This window comes from Piliocolobus tephrosceles, chromosome 2, assembly GCF_002776525.5.
Source record: "Piliocolobus tephrosceles isolate RC106 chromosome 2, ASM277652v3, whole genome shotgun sequence".
In the NCBI taxonomy this organism is placed as follows: domain Eukaryota; kingdom Metazoa; phylum Chordata; class Mammalia; order Primates; family Cercopithecidae; genus Piliocolobus; species Piliocolobus tephrosceles.
Genome location: NC_045435.1, coordinates 38,342,606 through 38,360,790, shown reverse-complemented (window position 1 = coordinate 38,360,790; position 18,185 = coordinate 38,342,606). Strand labels below are relative to the sequence as shown.

The 18,185-nt window shown below is 39.7% G+C and overlaps 1 protein-coding gene across 2 annotated transcripts in view; it reads right to left on the bottom strand.

Annotated features, from left to right (window-relative positions):
- Nucleotides 1-18,185, bottom strand: part of CASR (calcium sensing receptor) — a 97,324-nt gene that overhangs the window by 26,811 nt on the left and 52,328 nt on the right. For both annotated transcript variants that reach the window (XM_023211104.2, XM_023211093.2), the window contains exons 2-3: nt 5,410-5,838; nt 1,969-2,275 (exon numbers count right to left, since the gene is read on the bottom strand). In XM_023211104.2, the coding sequence (XP_023066872.1) occupies nt 1,969-2,275; nt 5,410-5,594 (492 nt within the window). In that variant the 5' untranslated portion in view covers nt 5,595-5,838. The remainder of the gene's footprint in view (nt 1-1,968; nt 2,276-5,409; nt 5,839-18,185) is intronic.

Genomic DNA, 18,185 nt, shown 5'->3' with positions numbered 1-18,185 from the left:
TCTGAATCAGAGTTTTGCAAACACAAAACCCATCGTTTAAAAAAATCCATCCATTATTGCTTGCTTCTTGATTTTTTGAAAAATAGGTCAAAAGGGCTTTAATGGAATAAAAAAATTAAAAACAATAATATTCCTCATGGATATGTTCTCTTAAGGAATATATTTATAATGTTTCCCAAGTTTTTAAAAGCAACTCTACAGTGGGGTAAATACCATTTTGTGTCCCAACCCCCCCCAAAAAACCCTCAGAAACACACAAAATTTTTTTTATTGTAAGAGGGGAGAATTTCATGAATGATTCAGAAAACTGTTCCAACCACAATTTGTCTAGCTGGTCTGCCTGTTCCATCCACTTGGTGGCGTGGCTGGCATACAAAATACCCCTGGGTTCATGACCCCACCCAGCAGGGCAGTGGCTCCCAGCCCAGCTGCACATTAGAATCACTTCTGGAGTGTTAAAACCTCCTGACACCCAGGCTGCATCTCAGCTCAATTAAAGCTTGTTCTTTGGAGAGTGGGACTTAGGCACCAGTATCTTTAAAGCTCCCTAAGTGATTCCAATAGGTAGCCATGGCAGACATGGCAGAGAACCCCTACTGTAGATAGACTTATGTTGGTTTGATTGATAATCAAAGCACTTTCATAATTCAAATTCAACTTAACCTTATCTTTCATCCAAACCACAAAGAATTAACACCCCCCCGCCCCCTGCCACCTTTCATGTTCTTTCTTTACTTGACATCTTAGCCTGTTGGCTATGGGGTAACAATAACTTACTTTAACTGTGTATCTAAATTTGAATATACGCAGCACGTTTACTGATACAGGCTTTGTCAGATCACTTTGGCACAAAAGTTACAAAGCTAGGGCTTCCCCATGGGAAATACCTTTAATTCCCTGAAGTAAGGATTCCATAAATGATGACAAAACTGTCTCTTGTCTCATGTATATAAAGAGATAATGGCAATCACCAAAAAACAACAACAAAAAATGGAGCCCTCCCAACATAGAAATGTAAATTTATCAAAGGTACTCTTACAAATTTTAAATATTAAGCATTCCAAAAAATAAATTTAAGGTGTAGTTTATAATTTAATTTCAAACTTAATGTAAGGATGCATCACAATTGAGCTAATTCTCCCACCTACACACATTTAGGTTGTTTCCATTATTTCACAATTATAGAATGATGTCATAGGTTCATAAATATTAAACTGAAAAATGCTTTGCTCTATAGTGTTAAGAAGGAAAATGCCATGTTATAAAATGGCATTTCACATTTGTTATCTTTTTTTGGTGAAAAAATGTACCATTGAATGTTTATTAAAGCACTTGCTTCAATAAACTGTTAGTATATGAAAAAGCAACCATCTCTCCCCCTAGGCTGAGTTCCTGCAAAGTGGAGACTGCTTATACATATATACTGAATAAATATTTGTTGAATGAAATAGAATTTTCTCCATTTCTGGAATATGCAACACAATGATTAAGTTCCTGTATTGTGAGAAAATATGCTCTGCTTCCCTCTGAGCTAAAGTTTCAACCAGACAGTAGAGAAGCAGAGACTTTTCAGGAAATGGGAATTAGGGACAGATATTTTGAATTTGAGAGGTGGGATTTACCTCATATGCTCTGATTCCTTTTAGTAAAAGCAGAAGGAATAAAAGCATTTACTAAAGGAATAGAGTGGGAAATAAATAATTGAATGCCTCTTTTTTTAAAAAAGACACAGTTTTATGCAAGATACATTTAAAAGAATTTTGGAAGAGTAATGAAGGAATCATTGACACTGTGGACACTGGAGTTTCAGAAATCCCAAATGGTCATGATACAGCATATCAACTAAATCATGGGTCTTTTGTGCCAGAGATAAGAAAATAGCAAACTGTATGGATATTGGGCATGGCACCCCCAAGCTTGCTTATTCTGATCCTGCTCCCAGTGCCCCATCTGAGAAGGCGTGAGTACCTGGGGAATGTAGAAGAGCCCCAGCAGATTTGCCACTGCCGTGGAGACGCCTGAGCCAGTTGCTCCCACCACAGCAATCGTAGAGGGAATGTGCTCTGAGCAGTTGCAGAACTCATCAAGGTTCAAAGAATCAATTTTGTTTTGAGCAACAAAACTCAGGGTGGCTTCCAAGGCCTTAGAAACGGTGTTGCAAGTGTCAAATATCCTGTATCCCAGCGTCAAGTTGGGAAGAAGGGCTGGGCTGCTGTTTATCTCCTCTATGGCAAATATCATAGCCTGTAACCAGCGAAACCCACGGAAATTATACCTGGAAGAAAGAAGAAGTGGAAGAAAATGGGAAGCTTTCTAGTCAACGACTTAAAGACCGGGCAAAGCTGGGTTTGGATCATGGAACTGTTACTACTCTCTGGCTGCATGGCATGCTCTGTACAGAGCCCCGTTAAAATGGGGGTGACATGGCCGGGCGTGGTGGCTCACGCCTGTAATCCCGGCACTTCGGGAGGTCGAGGCAGGTGGATCACTTGAGGTCAGGAGTTCGAAACCAGCCTGGCCAACATGGCAAAACCCTGTCTCCATTAAAAATACAAAAATTAGCCAGGAGTGGTGGTGGGTGCCTGTAATCCCAGCTACATGGGAGGCTGAGGCAGGAGAATCACTTGAATCTGGGAGATGGAGGTTGCAGTGAGCTGAGACTGTGCCACTGCACTCCAGCCTGGGTGACAGCATGAGACTCCACCTCAAAAATAAATAAATAAATAAATAAATAAATAAATAAATAAATAAATAAAAATAAAAGGAGGATGACACTTGCCTCACAGGGTGACAGTGAAGATGATGACACAAGATAATTATGCAAAATCTTCAGCATGGTGCCTCACACAGAGACAGAAAACAATAATGACAATATTAAAAAGAAAAATAAAAGATTGCTATTTGTAGTTCATTGAATAATTTGTATCTGTCTTCTCCAGTAATGAATTTGAAGTAGCTAATGTGAGGCACTTAAATAAAAGCAATATGTAGATGTACAAGAAAAAGACCAGGGTAAACATAAATAGATTAGGATATTAATATGTGGGTGCCTAAAAATAACCTCAGATCAGATTTGCAGAGTCATAAGTTTAGACTATGACATTCCTGAAGGTCAAGGGGAAAGGGACATGAATGATCTCATTTTTGTAAACAAATAACAAACCTATGAAAGCCATACACAGACAGTGGTTATTCTGGGGTGTACAACAGTGGTCATGTCTGGGTGGTGGAATGCTTAGTTTTAAAATTACGTGCTTTTGGCTTATTTATACTTTATGTCTAAAAAAATGAACATGCATTGCTTTTCAAAGAAGAACATTTGAAATAAAAATCAAACAAGTTAACAAGAGAAATAGGGTCAGAGACATAGTTTTCACTTCCCCAGCACTTTGCTCAGCTTGAGGACTCAGTAAATGTGCTGAATCAGTGTATTTGTGTCTAGAGGAAAAAACAACTCGCCAGGTTCTTTCTTTATATTGTGAGTTTCACTACTTGAACTCAGTGACAGGAGGTGAGATGTACCCCATTGTATTGTTAGGTTCCCTAAGCTCTTGGTCTAACTTTTAATGTGATGTTTTCTGTTTACCATTTTCTTTATGTTTTCTTCATGTATTTCTTTTTTTTTTTTTTTTTGAGACATAGTCTCGCTCTGTCGCCCAGGCGGGAGTGCAGTGGCCGGATCTCAGCTCACTGCAAGCTCTGCCTCCCGGGTTTACGCCATTCTCCTGCCTCAGCCTCCTGAGTAGCTGGGACTACAGGCACCCACCACCTCGCCCGGCTAGTTTTTTGTATTTTTTTTTAGTAGAGATGGGGTTTCACCGTGTTAGCCAGGATGGTCTCAATCTCCTGACCTCGTGATCCGCCCGTCTCGGCCTCCCAAAGTGCTGGGATTACAGGCTTGAGCCACCGCGCCTGGCCCATGTATTTCTTTAACTATTTGTTTTAAACCTACAAAGTTATTATGAAATATTACAGTTTTTTTTTACATTAAACATCTATGCTGCAAAGCTAATTTTATTATCTTTAACATAATTTGAAAATATATATTATTTTAGGGCAAGCCTTTTGCTTGATCTTAGGTCTGTATACACACGGCACATGTACAGCTCTGTGCAGCGGGGTGCAACAGAATATTTGTCCACATGGGTTATGTGAAGGATGCCATCAGCATCAGTGCAATTCTGCACTTAGATTTCCTGCATTCATAAGAAAAATATGAAAATATTATCAATTTACTAGCTCTCATTAGAACATGAACAGAAATCCAGTTTTCTTGGAACAATTCTAGTTTCATTTTCATTTTCCAGCTATTGGGAAGAGCAAGGAAAAGTGTTGGATCCCTTTGGGAAGTTGCAAGTTTCTCTAGAAGATGGGTCCAGATTTGGAGCACAGTCATAGTCTCCAGTGTAGATTAGGGGAGGTGATATACAGTCCACTGTATTCTGCAGAAGTCAGATCCTATTTTAAAGAGATGTGGTTCACCCTGGAGACTATATTCTAAAAGGGTCACAGTAAATTAGGGGGCATCAGATGGAGGACAACCAGGATGATGATGGATCTGGAAAGCATATCATGGAGAAAATGACCATAAAACAGACTATGTGGCTTGGAAAAAAAAGTATTTGATGAGACATTAGCTCTCTTCAAGTGGTTGCAGAGAGAATCCATTGAGAGAGTTAGATGCATTCTGTCTTGGTGGGGTAGGATGAGGGGTGGGGAGGGTGGCAACCTTCCTATGCAAAAGACTTTGGCAGTAGTTCCAAAATGCTATGGACTACATTTTACAGTTTGAAGATGCCTGGGTCATGCTGACTACTGTGGTTTCTTTCAATTTAAATGCCAAAAAAAGAAAGAAAGAAAGAAAGGAAAGAAAGAAAGGAAAGAAAGAAAGGAAAGAAAGAAAGAAAGGAAAGAAAGAAAGAAAGAAAGAAAGAAAGAAAGAAAGGGAAGGAAGGAAGGAAGGAAGGAAGGAAGGAAGGAAGGAAAGAAAAGAGTGAGGCAGCCAGCACTCAGGTATTATTATCCATTGGAGCATGTAAGGTCAGTGGGGGATTATACTACTCAGGTTTGCAAGACCTGCAATAAATTTCCTTCTAGGTATTTAGTCTTTCATTAAGCAACACTGCTGCCAGGTGAATGATGATCATTTGGTCACCAAATGACCACCAGGTGCTTTAACAGGCCATGCATGGATTTTCTACTTAACATAATTGACATTTTATTTAAAAAGAAGTCTTCAGGGAAAAAAAAGGCAGGATGTGGGGGCAAATAAGCTTCAGCATGATTACCAATCAATCACTATTATTGAAAAGATAGGACAAAGTTTGAAAAAAATATTTTGGGTTTGGTGCAGCTTTTCTCCAACCACTCAGAAGAGAAGAGACTGGCAGATTAGGCCCCTCTTCTTACCTGATACATTCCACAGACTCTGGCCTTGATTTGAGATCTTGATCTTTAGCTGCTACTCCAAAATGAATAGGAAAGAGCCCGCCAAGTATAATGTCCCCTTTCTTTTGGGCTCGCTGGTCAGGCCCATAGGCAGAGGTGTGCCAAGTGAGTGCCAAGAGGACCCAGAAGCAGCAATAAAATGCCATGGTTCTGCCTTCTCTCCAGGGCGAGGGACAAGACAGATAGGAGTTTGGAGGCTCCCAGAAGTTTCTCCCTTGGAGCAGTTCACTCCCTGCAGTGGGGACACATGTCTACAGAGTGATTAATAAAAGAACAGAAGAAGTGGTGTTTGAATCTCCATTTCTGCCTTCTTCATTGCAGACTTGTAAGGTGGGTGGTCCTTGAGTCTTTGGAAGCCACATCATGTAGAGAGGCCTCCTGTGATGCCTTCTAAAAGAAAAGAAAGACAAAATGGATTCAGTTAAACTTAAATCCCATCTTGTTATGACTACTGCTACCGAGGTGGCTCAGAATTTCCATTTAGGCGGGTCTAGGGGTGGCAGATTGAAAAGGCCTGGCTTGGAGTCACATTTTTATAGCACTATGTAAAATACAGGAAACTTCAATTGCCCATATTGGAGAAGAACTGTATTAGGTTATGAAAGGTCAAATTTTAAAGAGGCCATTGATAAGACCTCCACTGGTGCTGATGCTGGATTTTAATCCATTCATTTTCCTGTGTGAATGAGGCATAAATTTGGCCTATTAGTAGTAGCAGCTCCTTTTGTTATAATAACATTAGCGATATTTTATTCAGCATGTAAGTTCTTCTAGAAAATATAGGATGAAGCCGAGTGCAATGGCTCATGCTTGTAATCTCAGCACTTTGGGAAGCTGAGGCAGGTGGATAACCTGAGGTCAGGAGTTCAAGACCAGCTTGACCAACACCCTATCTCACTCACCCTGTGAGTCAATTACCAATTACAGGTTGATGGGGCTAAATATCCAGCCTGCCTTGAGGTTCAGGGCCAAGCACTGGACTGCCAACTGGACACTGCCACATGAATGTTCCACAGATTCTTTGAATTTAACAGGTCCTAAACTCACCTCCCTACCGAACTTGTTTCTCCTTCACTATTTTCTATCTTAAAAGATTACATGCCATCCACAGAGACATAAAATAAGGAGCCATCTTTTCATCTTTGTGTTCTCATAATTGTCCTTCATATTTAAACAACCCCCAAGCCCTATAGATTCTACTTCCTAAACCTCTCTGGAATTCATTTACTCCTCACCATTTCCAAGACTATTTTCAGTCCACCATCATTTTTTTTTTCTTTTTCTTTTTCCCTCTCCTCTCCTCTCTTCTCTTCTCCGCCCCTCCCTCCCTTCCTCCCTTCCTCCCTTCCTTCCTTCCTTCCTGTCTTTCAGAATCCGGCTCTGTCGCCCATGCTGGAATGCAGTGGCGCCATCACAGCTCACTACAACCTCAACCTCCCGGACTCAAGCAGTCCTCTCACCTCTGCCTCTTAAGTGGCTGGGACTACAAACACATGCTACCTGATTTGTTTTTCTAAGACCACCAGAGTGGGCACAAAAGAACCAGCGAGTAGGCAAGGCTAAAAGCAAAACTGAAAATTTATTCTTTGGTCATCTAGCTTCAGGGACCGGAGCTGGGCGGGGGGGGGCTGGAGTTTCTAATACAGTCCCGACAAGAGTGGGGGCTGAGAAAGCCCACCCCCGGCGCATCTGCTGGGAGCGACTTTTCTAGGAGTGGAAGGGCAATAGGCGGGGCACGGGCATGTCGGGGGAGGGGGGGCGCTCCGCAGGTGCCACCAGGTAAATCTTGGTCTCCTCGAATTGACATCACCTGGTGCATGCCTGATTAATCTGCACCTTCCCGGGCGTCAGCTGCATTCTCACACACATGGGAAGAGTTGGTGGTGAAGAAGAACCCGGAAGTGCACCATCCTGCCTCCGTTCGTCCAAACACTACCCACACCTGGCTGATTTTTAATTTTTTCTTTTGTAGAGATGGGGTCTCACTCTGTTGCCCACAGCTGGCCTTGAACTCCTGGGCTCAAGTGATCCTCCCACCTTGGCCTCTCAAAATGCTAGGGTTGCAGGTGTGAGCCACCACACCTGGCCCTACTATCATTTTTAACCAGGATTTCTGCAACTCTTTCTTAACTGGCATTCCCATCTCCAGTTTTGCTCTTTTGCAATTTGCAAATCTTTGGATGCCACAGGACAAGTGCTTTGGAGCACAGGCTCTGGAGTTAAACCTGGCTTTGAATCATAGTTCTACTACTTTCTAATATGACTTTAGGCAAGTCACTTAATGTCTGTGATCTAAACAAAATAATGCATGGAGAGCCAGCCATTAGCACAATGTAACTAGTAAACTCCTAGAAAATACTGGCTTTAATGAATACCCTTCCACTCTTGTCAGTTTTCTCTTTGAATGTCACACTTCAACCTTGCTGAACTTCTTTCAGTTCCTCAAGTACATCAGGCTTTTAAAATGCACAGACCTCACACTTGCTGTTCCCCTCCTTGGTCCCTCTGGCCTAAACTTGGCCTGGAAAACATCTACTTATCTTTCAGCTTTCAGATGTCCATAATTGTGGGGCATGTCTGGGTGAACTGTAGGCCTTCGGGTGAATGAGGAAAAGAGCTCCTTCTGGGGCGCACACAGCTTTGAGTCAAGGTGCACAGCTTTAGTGGAACACAGGCTGGATTTCAGCCCACATTAACCCCTCAGTTGTGCAGTGAGCAATTTGCAAGGCTCTTGAAGGAGACCTTCCCTGAACCCTTAGGTGAGGGAGGTCCACCTATAAGAACATAGTCTCTTATATAAATCTTGGATCTTGAGCTTCCATCTTGGAAGGTTCATCACACTTTATTATAGTTACGTTCATAAATGTCTGATTCCAGAGCCCAATCTCTTAATCGTCATATGGTGCCTCTTGGTCCTTAGGAATTTCACCTTCTTCTCCAACAGCATTCCTAGCAGAGTGTGCTGGGCCTCAGGTGGAAGGACCACCCCAGCAGACACTCAGTTTTCATGGAATCTCCTCCTGTAATGTCTGAACATCCATGACCACCCCAGTTTTCTGACCCTAGTCCTGCTTTTAGATTTTTGGCTTCATTCCTTGGACCCTGGACATATGTTCACTCATACATTTAATAAGTACCTGTGTTGGGAATATAAAGATGACAAACACATGCATGTTTACATCGTTAGGAGCTCCCAGTCCAGGGGGTAGGCATGCTGGTCTAAATAATCAGAATTTACCTTAACACTCAGAAGTGAAAAAAAGTAACTTTTTTTCTAAATTTAACTTTGCCCTCCAGCACTTAGTACAGTGTCTAAAATAGGAAATGCTGAATAAATGTTTGTCAAATAAAAGCATTAAAAAAGAAAGTACTTTGGAAAGAGACAGAAACTAGCATTTATTGATCCAGGCATTGTACCAGGTTCCTTAAATATTCTTTGTATTTTAAACTCACAATAATTTTGTAATGAGGGTAATACCAAGTCCACTTTCTAGATGGGGAAATAGATTCTTTGTATATTCAGCTTACTCGAGTGAGCAGTTTTGGCACTTGACTTAAGAATGCCTTAAGAACTCAGAATTTTAAGGAGTCCCGTGGACTGAATTAGGTAGGAGAGGGAACATTATAACTGGCTAGGGTTAGTCACTGAGACCTGTTAAATTTTTCCTGTGAAATATTAACTACTTGGAGAAGTTTATTAACTTAATTAGTTCATTCAACGAAAATACATGGCAAGAATGAATAAAGGAAGGAGAGATTTGGGGTCAATTTGCAGCAGTTAACTCTCTCAGTCTAATGTATTCTTCAAACCGCCCTTTTGAGTCCAGTTGCCAGGGTTGAATTTGCTTTCAAAGCTAAGGGTCATTCTAGATCCACCATCATCCTGTCCTCCAACATCCAGTCTCCTGGTCCTGTGATTCTGCCATTGCTTCCCTCTCTGCCTTCTTCTACACACTCCTGTGGCCAGTGCCTTTGTCCAGGCTCCCATCACCTTCCACCTTCCATGTTGTAAAAGCTTCATTTTCTTTGTACTTGACTGCTGGTTGCCCCTCATCCCTTCTCCCCACTTCCTCTGTTCTGCTGCACGGAGGTGGACATGACAGCTGGAGACCATCTTGAACAAGGAGCTACCACCTAGGGAATGATGGTGCCATGAACTAAGCATTTCATAGTGCAGAACCTTAATATTGAACTATTTCTGGACTTTTGCCTGACAGAGAAAAAAAGGCTTCTGACTGGTTTAAACCACTGTTATTATATATATTTTTTTCTTACTGTAGTTACCTCCAACAGTATCTAGCAAAGAATCACAAATAAACTCATTTGTTCTCCTTACTATACATTTATTCCATTTAAATCATATAAAATCATGCTTGCCTTCCTGTAAATGAGTATTACAAAGCTGAAGCTAATATTTGTTCTTTCTCTCAATGGCAGATACATCTTGGAAGAAGAAATGAGCCGTGCACCAGGTGGTTTTATGTTTAGAAGGTTCTTGACATCAGGAGGAGTGTTTCAGTATGGACAGATAATGGCTTACTAGGCTCTTCAGTCAAGGATCGGAGATGGAAGATGAGGGCAGACTGGTCAATGGGTTTCATGGGTTCATGAAGTTACAAATCGTGCAATGATTTACTCATTCAAAAACCATTTACTGAGCTCTCTATGTGCTAGATACTAGGGAGTGCAAGACACTAGGGAAAGAAAGTTGAAATTTTTGCCTTCAAGGTGCTCATGGTTTAAAAAGAGACAGAAAGGTGTATTATAAGGACGTTGATCTAAATGCTATCAAGAGGCATGCATTAAGTATTGAGGGAGCAGAGAGCAAAGAGTGATATTCTCTGTCTGGTGATTGCTGGGAAAGAAAATTAAGTCAAGACAGGGACCAGAAACTTCATGAGGCCAAGGCCTGTCTCTTTTCTTCACCATTGCTGCCTAGCACCCAGCACAGCACCTGGCACAAATGATTCACAAATATTTGTTGAATAAATGCATGAAGTGTGCCCAGTAAAGACCAGAGGCTCGTTGGGCAATTCCTGGACAGGACAGGGAAGGGGTTACTCCACAAGACTGATGGTTCCTGTAGGCAGAGGCTTCTCCATGATCACAGCTGCATCCTCAGCATCAAACAAAGAACCTGGTACTAAATGGATGCTCTAAAAATGTCTGTTGAACTTGCTGTCCAAAGAGTAGGTATTGGCTAATCCAAGTTCCTCAATCAAGACAAGTTAACAGAGGATAGCAAAACAAAGTTAGGAGTGAACACTACCACATTTCAATTTTCTTCCAAATAAAAACCACCCCTATTCTCACCTCTTGGCCTCAACATTTCTGGAAATTGTGAATCTCTAGAGCAGAATGATTTTGCTCACATTTCAAATAGAGAAAACGCAGACGCAGACCTTCTGAACATAAAATCACTCAGTAAATTAAGGGCACAGTAAGCTCAAAGGCTACTACTTCTGAATTCCTAGATTGCAGAAAAAAAATTCTGGGTTGCCTAGGAAAAAGATAGTTATAAGACCAAATTTGATTTCCAATAGAATTTATCTTCATAAGGTGAGTACGCTGCTATGTCTCTGGTTTATTGTACTGTAATCTTTGCCCTCTTTCATCACAATGATCATAAAGATACTAACAGTAGGGTTTGAAGCCACTATTGCAGAAAGGTGAAATGTGTATCTTTTAATGAGGGTGAACAGGAAAAATAAACCTGAAAAAGTTTAATCATTAATTACCAGACTCATGTGCCTGGCTGTGGTTGCAGCTTCCTTTACCTCTTGCTGAAGAGACATCCACAAGATGGGTTTCTATACACAGCTGGTGCACATTTGCCAAAGAATTAGGGATATCTAACCTGCCATCACTAATAAGGCCATTCCTAGTTCTATATCAGACTTCATTCCTTCTGTACCAAAGCAAGGCACATCTTGTTTTAAAATGAGGGCCATATTTCAGTGCTGGGGGAAACACAAATTGCCCGGTCACCCTTGGCTGCCTCCCGCAAGCCCAAGCCTGGCTTCTGCTGTCTGCCTGCCAGCTGTACACAGTCTTGCCCTCCATCTCCCTGACAACAGGTGTGACTTTTGGGGAGTCCATGCCTCATTTAGTTCTGGTAATGGCTTAATTGAGTTGGAAAAATGCAAAGACAGGAGCATAATGAACAACAGCTGAGCTGGGTTCTTGTGAGTCATTGGAAAAAGTTATCAGGGAAGGGAGGGAAAAGGATGAACAAGAGTGGTGAGGAGCAGCACAGGGCACAGAGCAAAGTGGGGAGGCAGAAGCCTAGACAAAGCAAAGAAAGGCAGTAAACAGAGGAAGCTGACATTCATTAATGCTGCATCCTGAGCTCCTTGAAGACAGGGCCAGGTCTGTCCCATCCACGGCCTGGAACATGGAGGGGCTCCATGATGATGGTTGAGTGGATGCATACTTGTGTGTACTGCGTGCAACATAACAAACTCTGTGTCCATCATAGGACTGAGTGAGTTGCTGGGGACACAGCCCACAGGAAATTAAGAAACTTCTTGTCCTGAATTGTTTCCTTCATGCCTTAAGTCAGCTCTGCTGATGGATGTATGAACACCAACAGAGTTAATGAAGTGGTTCATTTGAAAAGCGAAGATAGGCAACTCATGTTTTTATAAACAAAAATGCCAGAGCCTCAAGTCCTACATAAAAGAAACATTTCTGTGGAATAACGTCCTGGGATTGCCTCTCCAAATAGTAAGGAACCCTGACTACCCAGTCTGATGTTCCAAGATGTGTCACTAGGAAGTGTTCTGGGGTAAAACAAGTTTGGGAACTAATGTACACTCCGCCACAGGGGCACATATGCCTCCTTAAAGGCTCTGAGAAGTCCCGCAATAAACATTATTGCTTATTTTGGTATGGGACTTTTTTTTCTTCCCTGAAGGACACTTTTCATGATGCTGTGAAACACGGGCTTGGAAGTGCTGACTGAGTGGAAAGCATAAAGTTTGTAACCTGAGATTCTCCCATTTGTTTAGGTGTATCTTTGAATAGGGAGATATGTCTGCCCCTCAATGGGCATAGCAATTTTTGTAATCCCAGGTATGAAATTCCAAAGGGTATTATTGGAAAGAAGGACTCAGGTGGGGTGGGTGACTGCTGATGTAACTTTGAAATCATTCTCTGGTCTCAGGCATATGTTTCTGTTCTCTTCTACTCCTGAGGGATGGGTTTCTATCGTACATAGAAAGTTGTATACTGAGCCTTTCTCCACCCACTTGTGACTCTCCTGACCTCATACAGTGTCTCTGTCTGAGGACCACTGGGGACATGTGGTGGTGTGCTGGCAAACTGTCTTCTAAAAGAAAAACAAGTCCTGACTTGAAGTGTTTGCTAAATATTTCCACTATGGTCAATTTCAAGCTATCAATGGTTTAACAACATATTTGTAAAAATTCTGGATATTTAACTATTGACTCTCAAGAGTTGATAGAATCCTGTTCTAACACATCATGGGGACATCTTTCTAAGCACACAGAAATTCTCGTTTTCTTTGGAAAACCTGACCAAAATTATTTTATAGGCATTACAAATCTTCTCTCTTCTCCTGTTTCCCTCTTTGTCTTGAGTGTTAGGAAGCTGTAAGCCAAATTTGTGGCTCCACTGTAGCTAAAATAGAAACCAAAAGCATGCATTTTAGTGTTCTAACATTATGTGTGCATTATTTTATATTCTTGCACACATTTTACCACGATTTACTCACCACATTAAGCCTTTCATTTTTATTAAGAGCAACAGGGATATAAACACGAAAATAAACCAATAAATCTGGATTTTTGCTGTGAGCAATAAGAACTGTCCCCAGTTGAAATTCTCTGTGTAATTAACAGGAAAGGGTCTGGAAAAGTCATTCTTGCTTTATTAATTGAGTGGGTGGACACACCAGGTCATTAATCTAAAATACAGAATTTTAGAGGTAGAAGGGACCTGGGAAGTTTATCTGGTTTACACTGAAACCTTCTGACGCATGAATGTTTGAATCATTATGGCCAATTTTATCATGAACAGGAGCTGGAATTCACAACTCATTGTAAAACTATGTGAGGTTTAGTAACCAAAGGGCAAGCTTCTTCTTACTGAAAAGGGAAGTAATTTTTCCCCCTTGATTTGTCAGTGCACAGTTTGTCTTTAAAATGTCAGTTTAGGACTTCAGAGGACTAAACTTACTTTCAATTACAGCACCGAATCTATTTATTATGAGAATTCTTTCAGTTTTAATTGGACTACAGGCACACAAAATTGGATTGATCATAATCTCGGGTTGGTGACACATCCTCATTCTTCGTCTAGACCTGGCCCACTTTTATTTCCTAAGTTATTTTTAATAATTAATCTGCCAACTACAACAAAAAACATCCATAGTAACCTACCAGTGGGTTCCTGTATTACATCCTGTTCTTGTGCCTCTTTTTTTTTTTAATTAGTATACTTTAAGTTCTAGGGTACATGTGCACAATGTGCAGGTTTATTACATATGTATACATGTGCCATGTTGGCACCAAAGAAGCCATTATCCTCAACCACATGCTGATTATTCCTTGCTTCCCTTTCCACCTCATCCTTTTAAAAACTTCATAAATCATAAGACAGAAAGACTGGTAAGATACACACCAAAATGTTAAGGATGATTAGATCTCAGTGATGCAATTCTGGTTTCTTCCCTGTTTTATTTTTTGTTTTTGAAATTTAATAAAATAAACATGTACACTTCGTCCTCCATATATGTGGGTTCTGCAGCCATGGATTCAGTCAACTGCAGATTGAAAATATTTGGAAAAAATGAATGACTGTATCCATACTGAACATGTACAGACTTTTTTTCTTGTCGTTAGTCCCTAGATAATAGAGTATAACAACTATTTATGGAGCATTCACATTATAGTAGATATTATAAGTAATCTAGAGATAATTTAAAATATACAGGAGGATGTGGATAGGTTATAGGCAAATACTATGCCATTTTATATAAGAGACTTGAGCATCTGCAGATTTTGGTATCTGAGGGGTCCTGAACCAATCTTCCATGGATACAGACAACTATATTACTTTTAACTGGAAAATATATGGTAGAATGTTATTAAAACAATGGCTATATGAATAGACATAAACGTTAAACATGAAAAACACTGCAAAAAAGATTTTACTTAGATTTTACTACCTATTCATACTGTATATCCTTTGAAATATATTTTGAAAACTATGCTTATTGATACGTCATACCTTCCATCCTTTTTGTTATTTTTATCTATTTTTACTCCCTTCTCTTTATCTCTCTTCTTTCTCTCACTCTTAAAATAAATTTTTACTTGAAGTATAATAAACATCAGAGATGTGCAAATCATACATGAATTTCCACAATGGAAACATTCACGTAACCAGCATCCAAATCAAAAAACAGAACCAGAACTCCGGAGCCCCTACTCATGCCTCCTTAGAGTCATTACCTTCCCCAAGGATGACCAGTACTCTGACTTCTACCATCAAAGATGGGATTTTCCTGTTTTTGAACTTTATATAAGTGGAATTACGTAGTATATGGCTTCTTTTGTCCAACGTATTTGCAAGATTCATCTATATTGTATGTAACCATAGTTTGTTTTTTCTCATTATTGTATATAGTATTTTCCTATGATTCTACCACATATTACCTATCCAGTCTCCTGTTAATGAATGCTTTGGGGTTTTAATGAACAGCACTGCTATGAACTTTCTTTTTTTAATTTTTAATTTTTGTGGGTACACAGCAGGTATATATATTTCTGGGGTACCTGAGATAGTTTGATACATCATAGTAAATGGGGTATCCATCCCCTCAAGCATTTATCTTTTGTGTCACAAACAATCCAATTATATTCTTTTAGTTATTTAAAAATATATAATTAAATTATTATTGACTATAGTCATCCCATTGTACTATCAAATACTAGGTCTTACTCATTCTTTCTAACTACTTTTTGTACCCATTAACAACCCCTGCTTCCTCCCTACTCCCCGACTACCCTCTCTAGCCTCTGGTAACCATCTTTCTACTTTCTATGTTCATGAGTTCAATTGTTTTAATTTTTAGCTCTCACAATTAAATTAGAACATGCAAAGTCTGTCTTTCTGTGCCTGGCTTATTTCACTTAACATAATGACCTCCAGTTCCATTCAGTTGCTGCAAATGACAGGATCTCATTCTTTTATATGGATGAATAGTACTCCATTGTGTTCATGTAACACATTTTTTGTATCCATTCATCTTTCGATGGACACTTAAGTTGCTTCCAAATCTTGGCTTTTGTGAACACTACTGCAACAAACATGGAAGTGCAGATATCCCTGTGATATACTGATTTCCTTCCTTTTGGATATATATACCTAGCAGTGGGATTACTGGATTGTATGGTAGCTCTATTTTCAGTTTTTTGAGGGACCTCCAAAATGTTCTCCATAGTGGTTGTAGTGATTTTCATTCCCACCAACAGTGTATGAGAGTTCCCTTTTCTTCACATCCTTGCCAGCATTCATAATTGCCTGTCTTTTGGATAAAAGCCATTTTAACTGGGGTGAGGTGATATCTCATTGTAGTTTTGATTTGCATTTCTTTGATGATCATGATGTTGAGCACCTTTTCATATACCTGTTTGCCATTTGTATGTCTTCTTTTGAGAAAGGTCTATTCAGATCTTTTGCTCATTTTAAATTGGATTATTAGATTTTTTTTCCTATAGAGTTGCTAGAGCTCCTAATATTCTGGTTATTAATCCCTTGTCAGATGGCTAGTTTGCAAATATTTTCTCCAGTTCTGTGGGTTGTCTCTTCCCTTTGTTAATTGTTTCTTTTGCTGTGCAGAAGGTTTTTAACTGGATGTGATCCCATTTATCCAGTTTTGCTTTGGCTGCCTGTGCTTCTGGAGTGTTACTCAAGAAATGTTTTGCCCACTCCAATGTTCTGGAGAGTTTCCCCAATGTTTTTGCTTAGTAATTTCATAGTTTGAGGTCTTGTATTTAAGTCTTTAGTCCATTTTGACTTGATTTTTATATATGGTGAGAGACAGAGGTCTAGTTTCATTCTTCTGCATTTGGATATCCAATTTTCTCAGCACCATTTATTGAAGAGACACTCTTTTCTCCAGTGCATGTTCTTGGCACTTTTGTCAAAAATGAGTTCACTGTAGGTGTATGGATTTGTTTCTGGGTTCTCCATTCTGTTCCACTGGGCTGTTGTTATTCCAGCACCACACTGTTTTGGTTACTATACTTCTGTAGCATAATTTGAAGGTCAGTAATGTGATTCCTCTGGTTTATTCTTTTTGCTCAGCATAGCTTTGATTATTCTGGGTCTTTTGTGGTTCCATATAAATTTTAGGATTGTTTTTTCTATTTCTGTGAAGAATGTTGTTAGTATTTTGATAGCGGTTGCCTTAAATCTTTTATTGCTTTGGGCAGTATGAACATTTTAACAATACTGATTCTTCCAATCCACGAACATGGAATGTATTTCCTTTTTTTGTGTCCTCTGCAATTTCTTTCATCAGTGTTTTATAGTTTTCATTGTAGAGATCTTTCACTTCTTTGATTAATTCCTAGGTATTTAATTTTACTTGTGACTATTGTAAGTGGGATTACTTTTTTGATTTATTTTTTAAGTTGTTCAATTTTTTGAATGCCTTAAGACTTGTTTTGTGACCCAACATACGGTTTATACTTGAGAATGATCCATGTGCTGAGGAGAAGAATGTGTATTCTGCAGCTGTTAGATGAAATGTTCTGTAAGTATCTATTAGGCCCATTTGTTTCATACTGCAGATTAAGTCTGATGTTTCTTTGCTGACTTTCTGTCTGGAAGATCAGTCCAATGCTGAAAGTGGGGTGTTGAAGTCTCTAGCTATTATTGTATTGTGGTCTCTTTATTTAACTCTAATGATATTTGATTTGTATATCTGGGTGCTCCAATGTTGGCTACATATATATTTAAAATTGTTATACCCTCTTTCTGAATTGATCCCTTTATCATTATATAATGACCTTCTTCATCTCTTCTTACAATTTTTGTCTTGAAATCTATTTTGTGTGATATAAGTATAGCTAGTCCTGCTCTTTTTCAGTTTCCATTGGCATGGAGGATCTTTTTCCATCCCTTTATTTTCAGCCTGTGTGTATCTTTATAGGTGAAGTGTGTTTCTTATAGGCAACAGATCACTGAGTCTTGTTTCTTCAGCACTTTAAACATGTCATGGCACTCTCTCCTGGCTTATAAGGTTTCCACTGAAAAGTCTGCTGCCAGACATATTGGAACTCTGTTGTATGTTATGTGTTTCTTTCCTGTTGCTCTTTTAGTATCCTTTTTTATCCTTGACTTTTGGGAGTTTGATTATTAAGTGCCTTGAGGTAGTCTTCTTTGGGTTAAATTTGCTTGATGTTCTATTCCCTTCTTGTTCTTGAATGTTGATATCTTTCTCTAGGCTTGGGAAATTCTCTGATATTATTTTCTACCCCTATCTGTCTCTCTACCTGCTTTTTAAGGCCAACAACTCTTAGATTTGTCCCTTTGAGGGCATTCTCTTGATCTTCTAGGTGTGCTTCATTCTTTTTTGTTCTTTTTTCTTTTGTCTCCTCTGACTGCATATTTCCAAATAGTGGTCTTGGATAAGACCCAGAAGAATTCTCTGTAGTACCAGGCAGAGACTCTTGTTCTCTTCCTTACTTTCTCCAAAACAAACA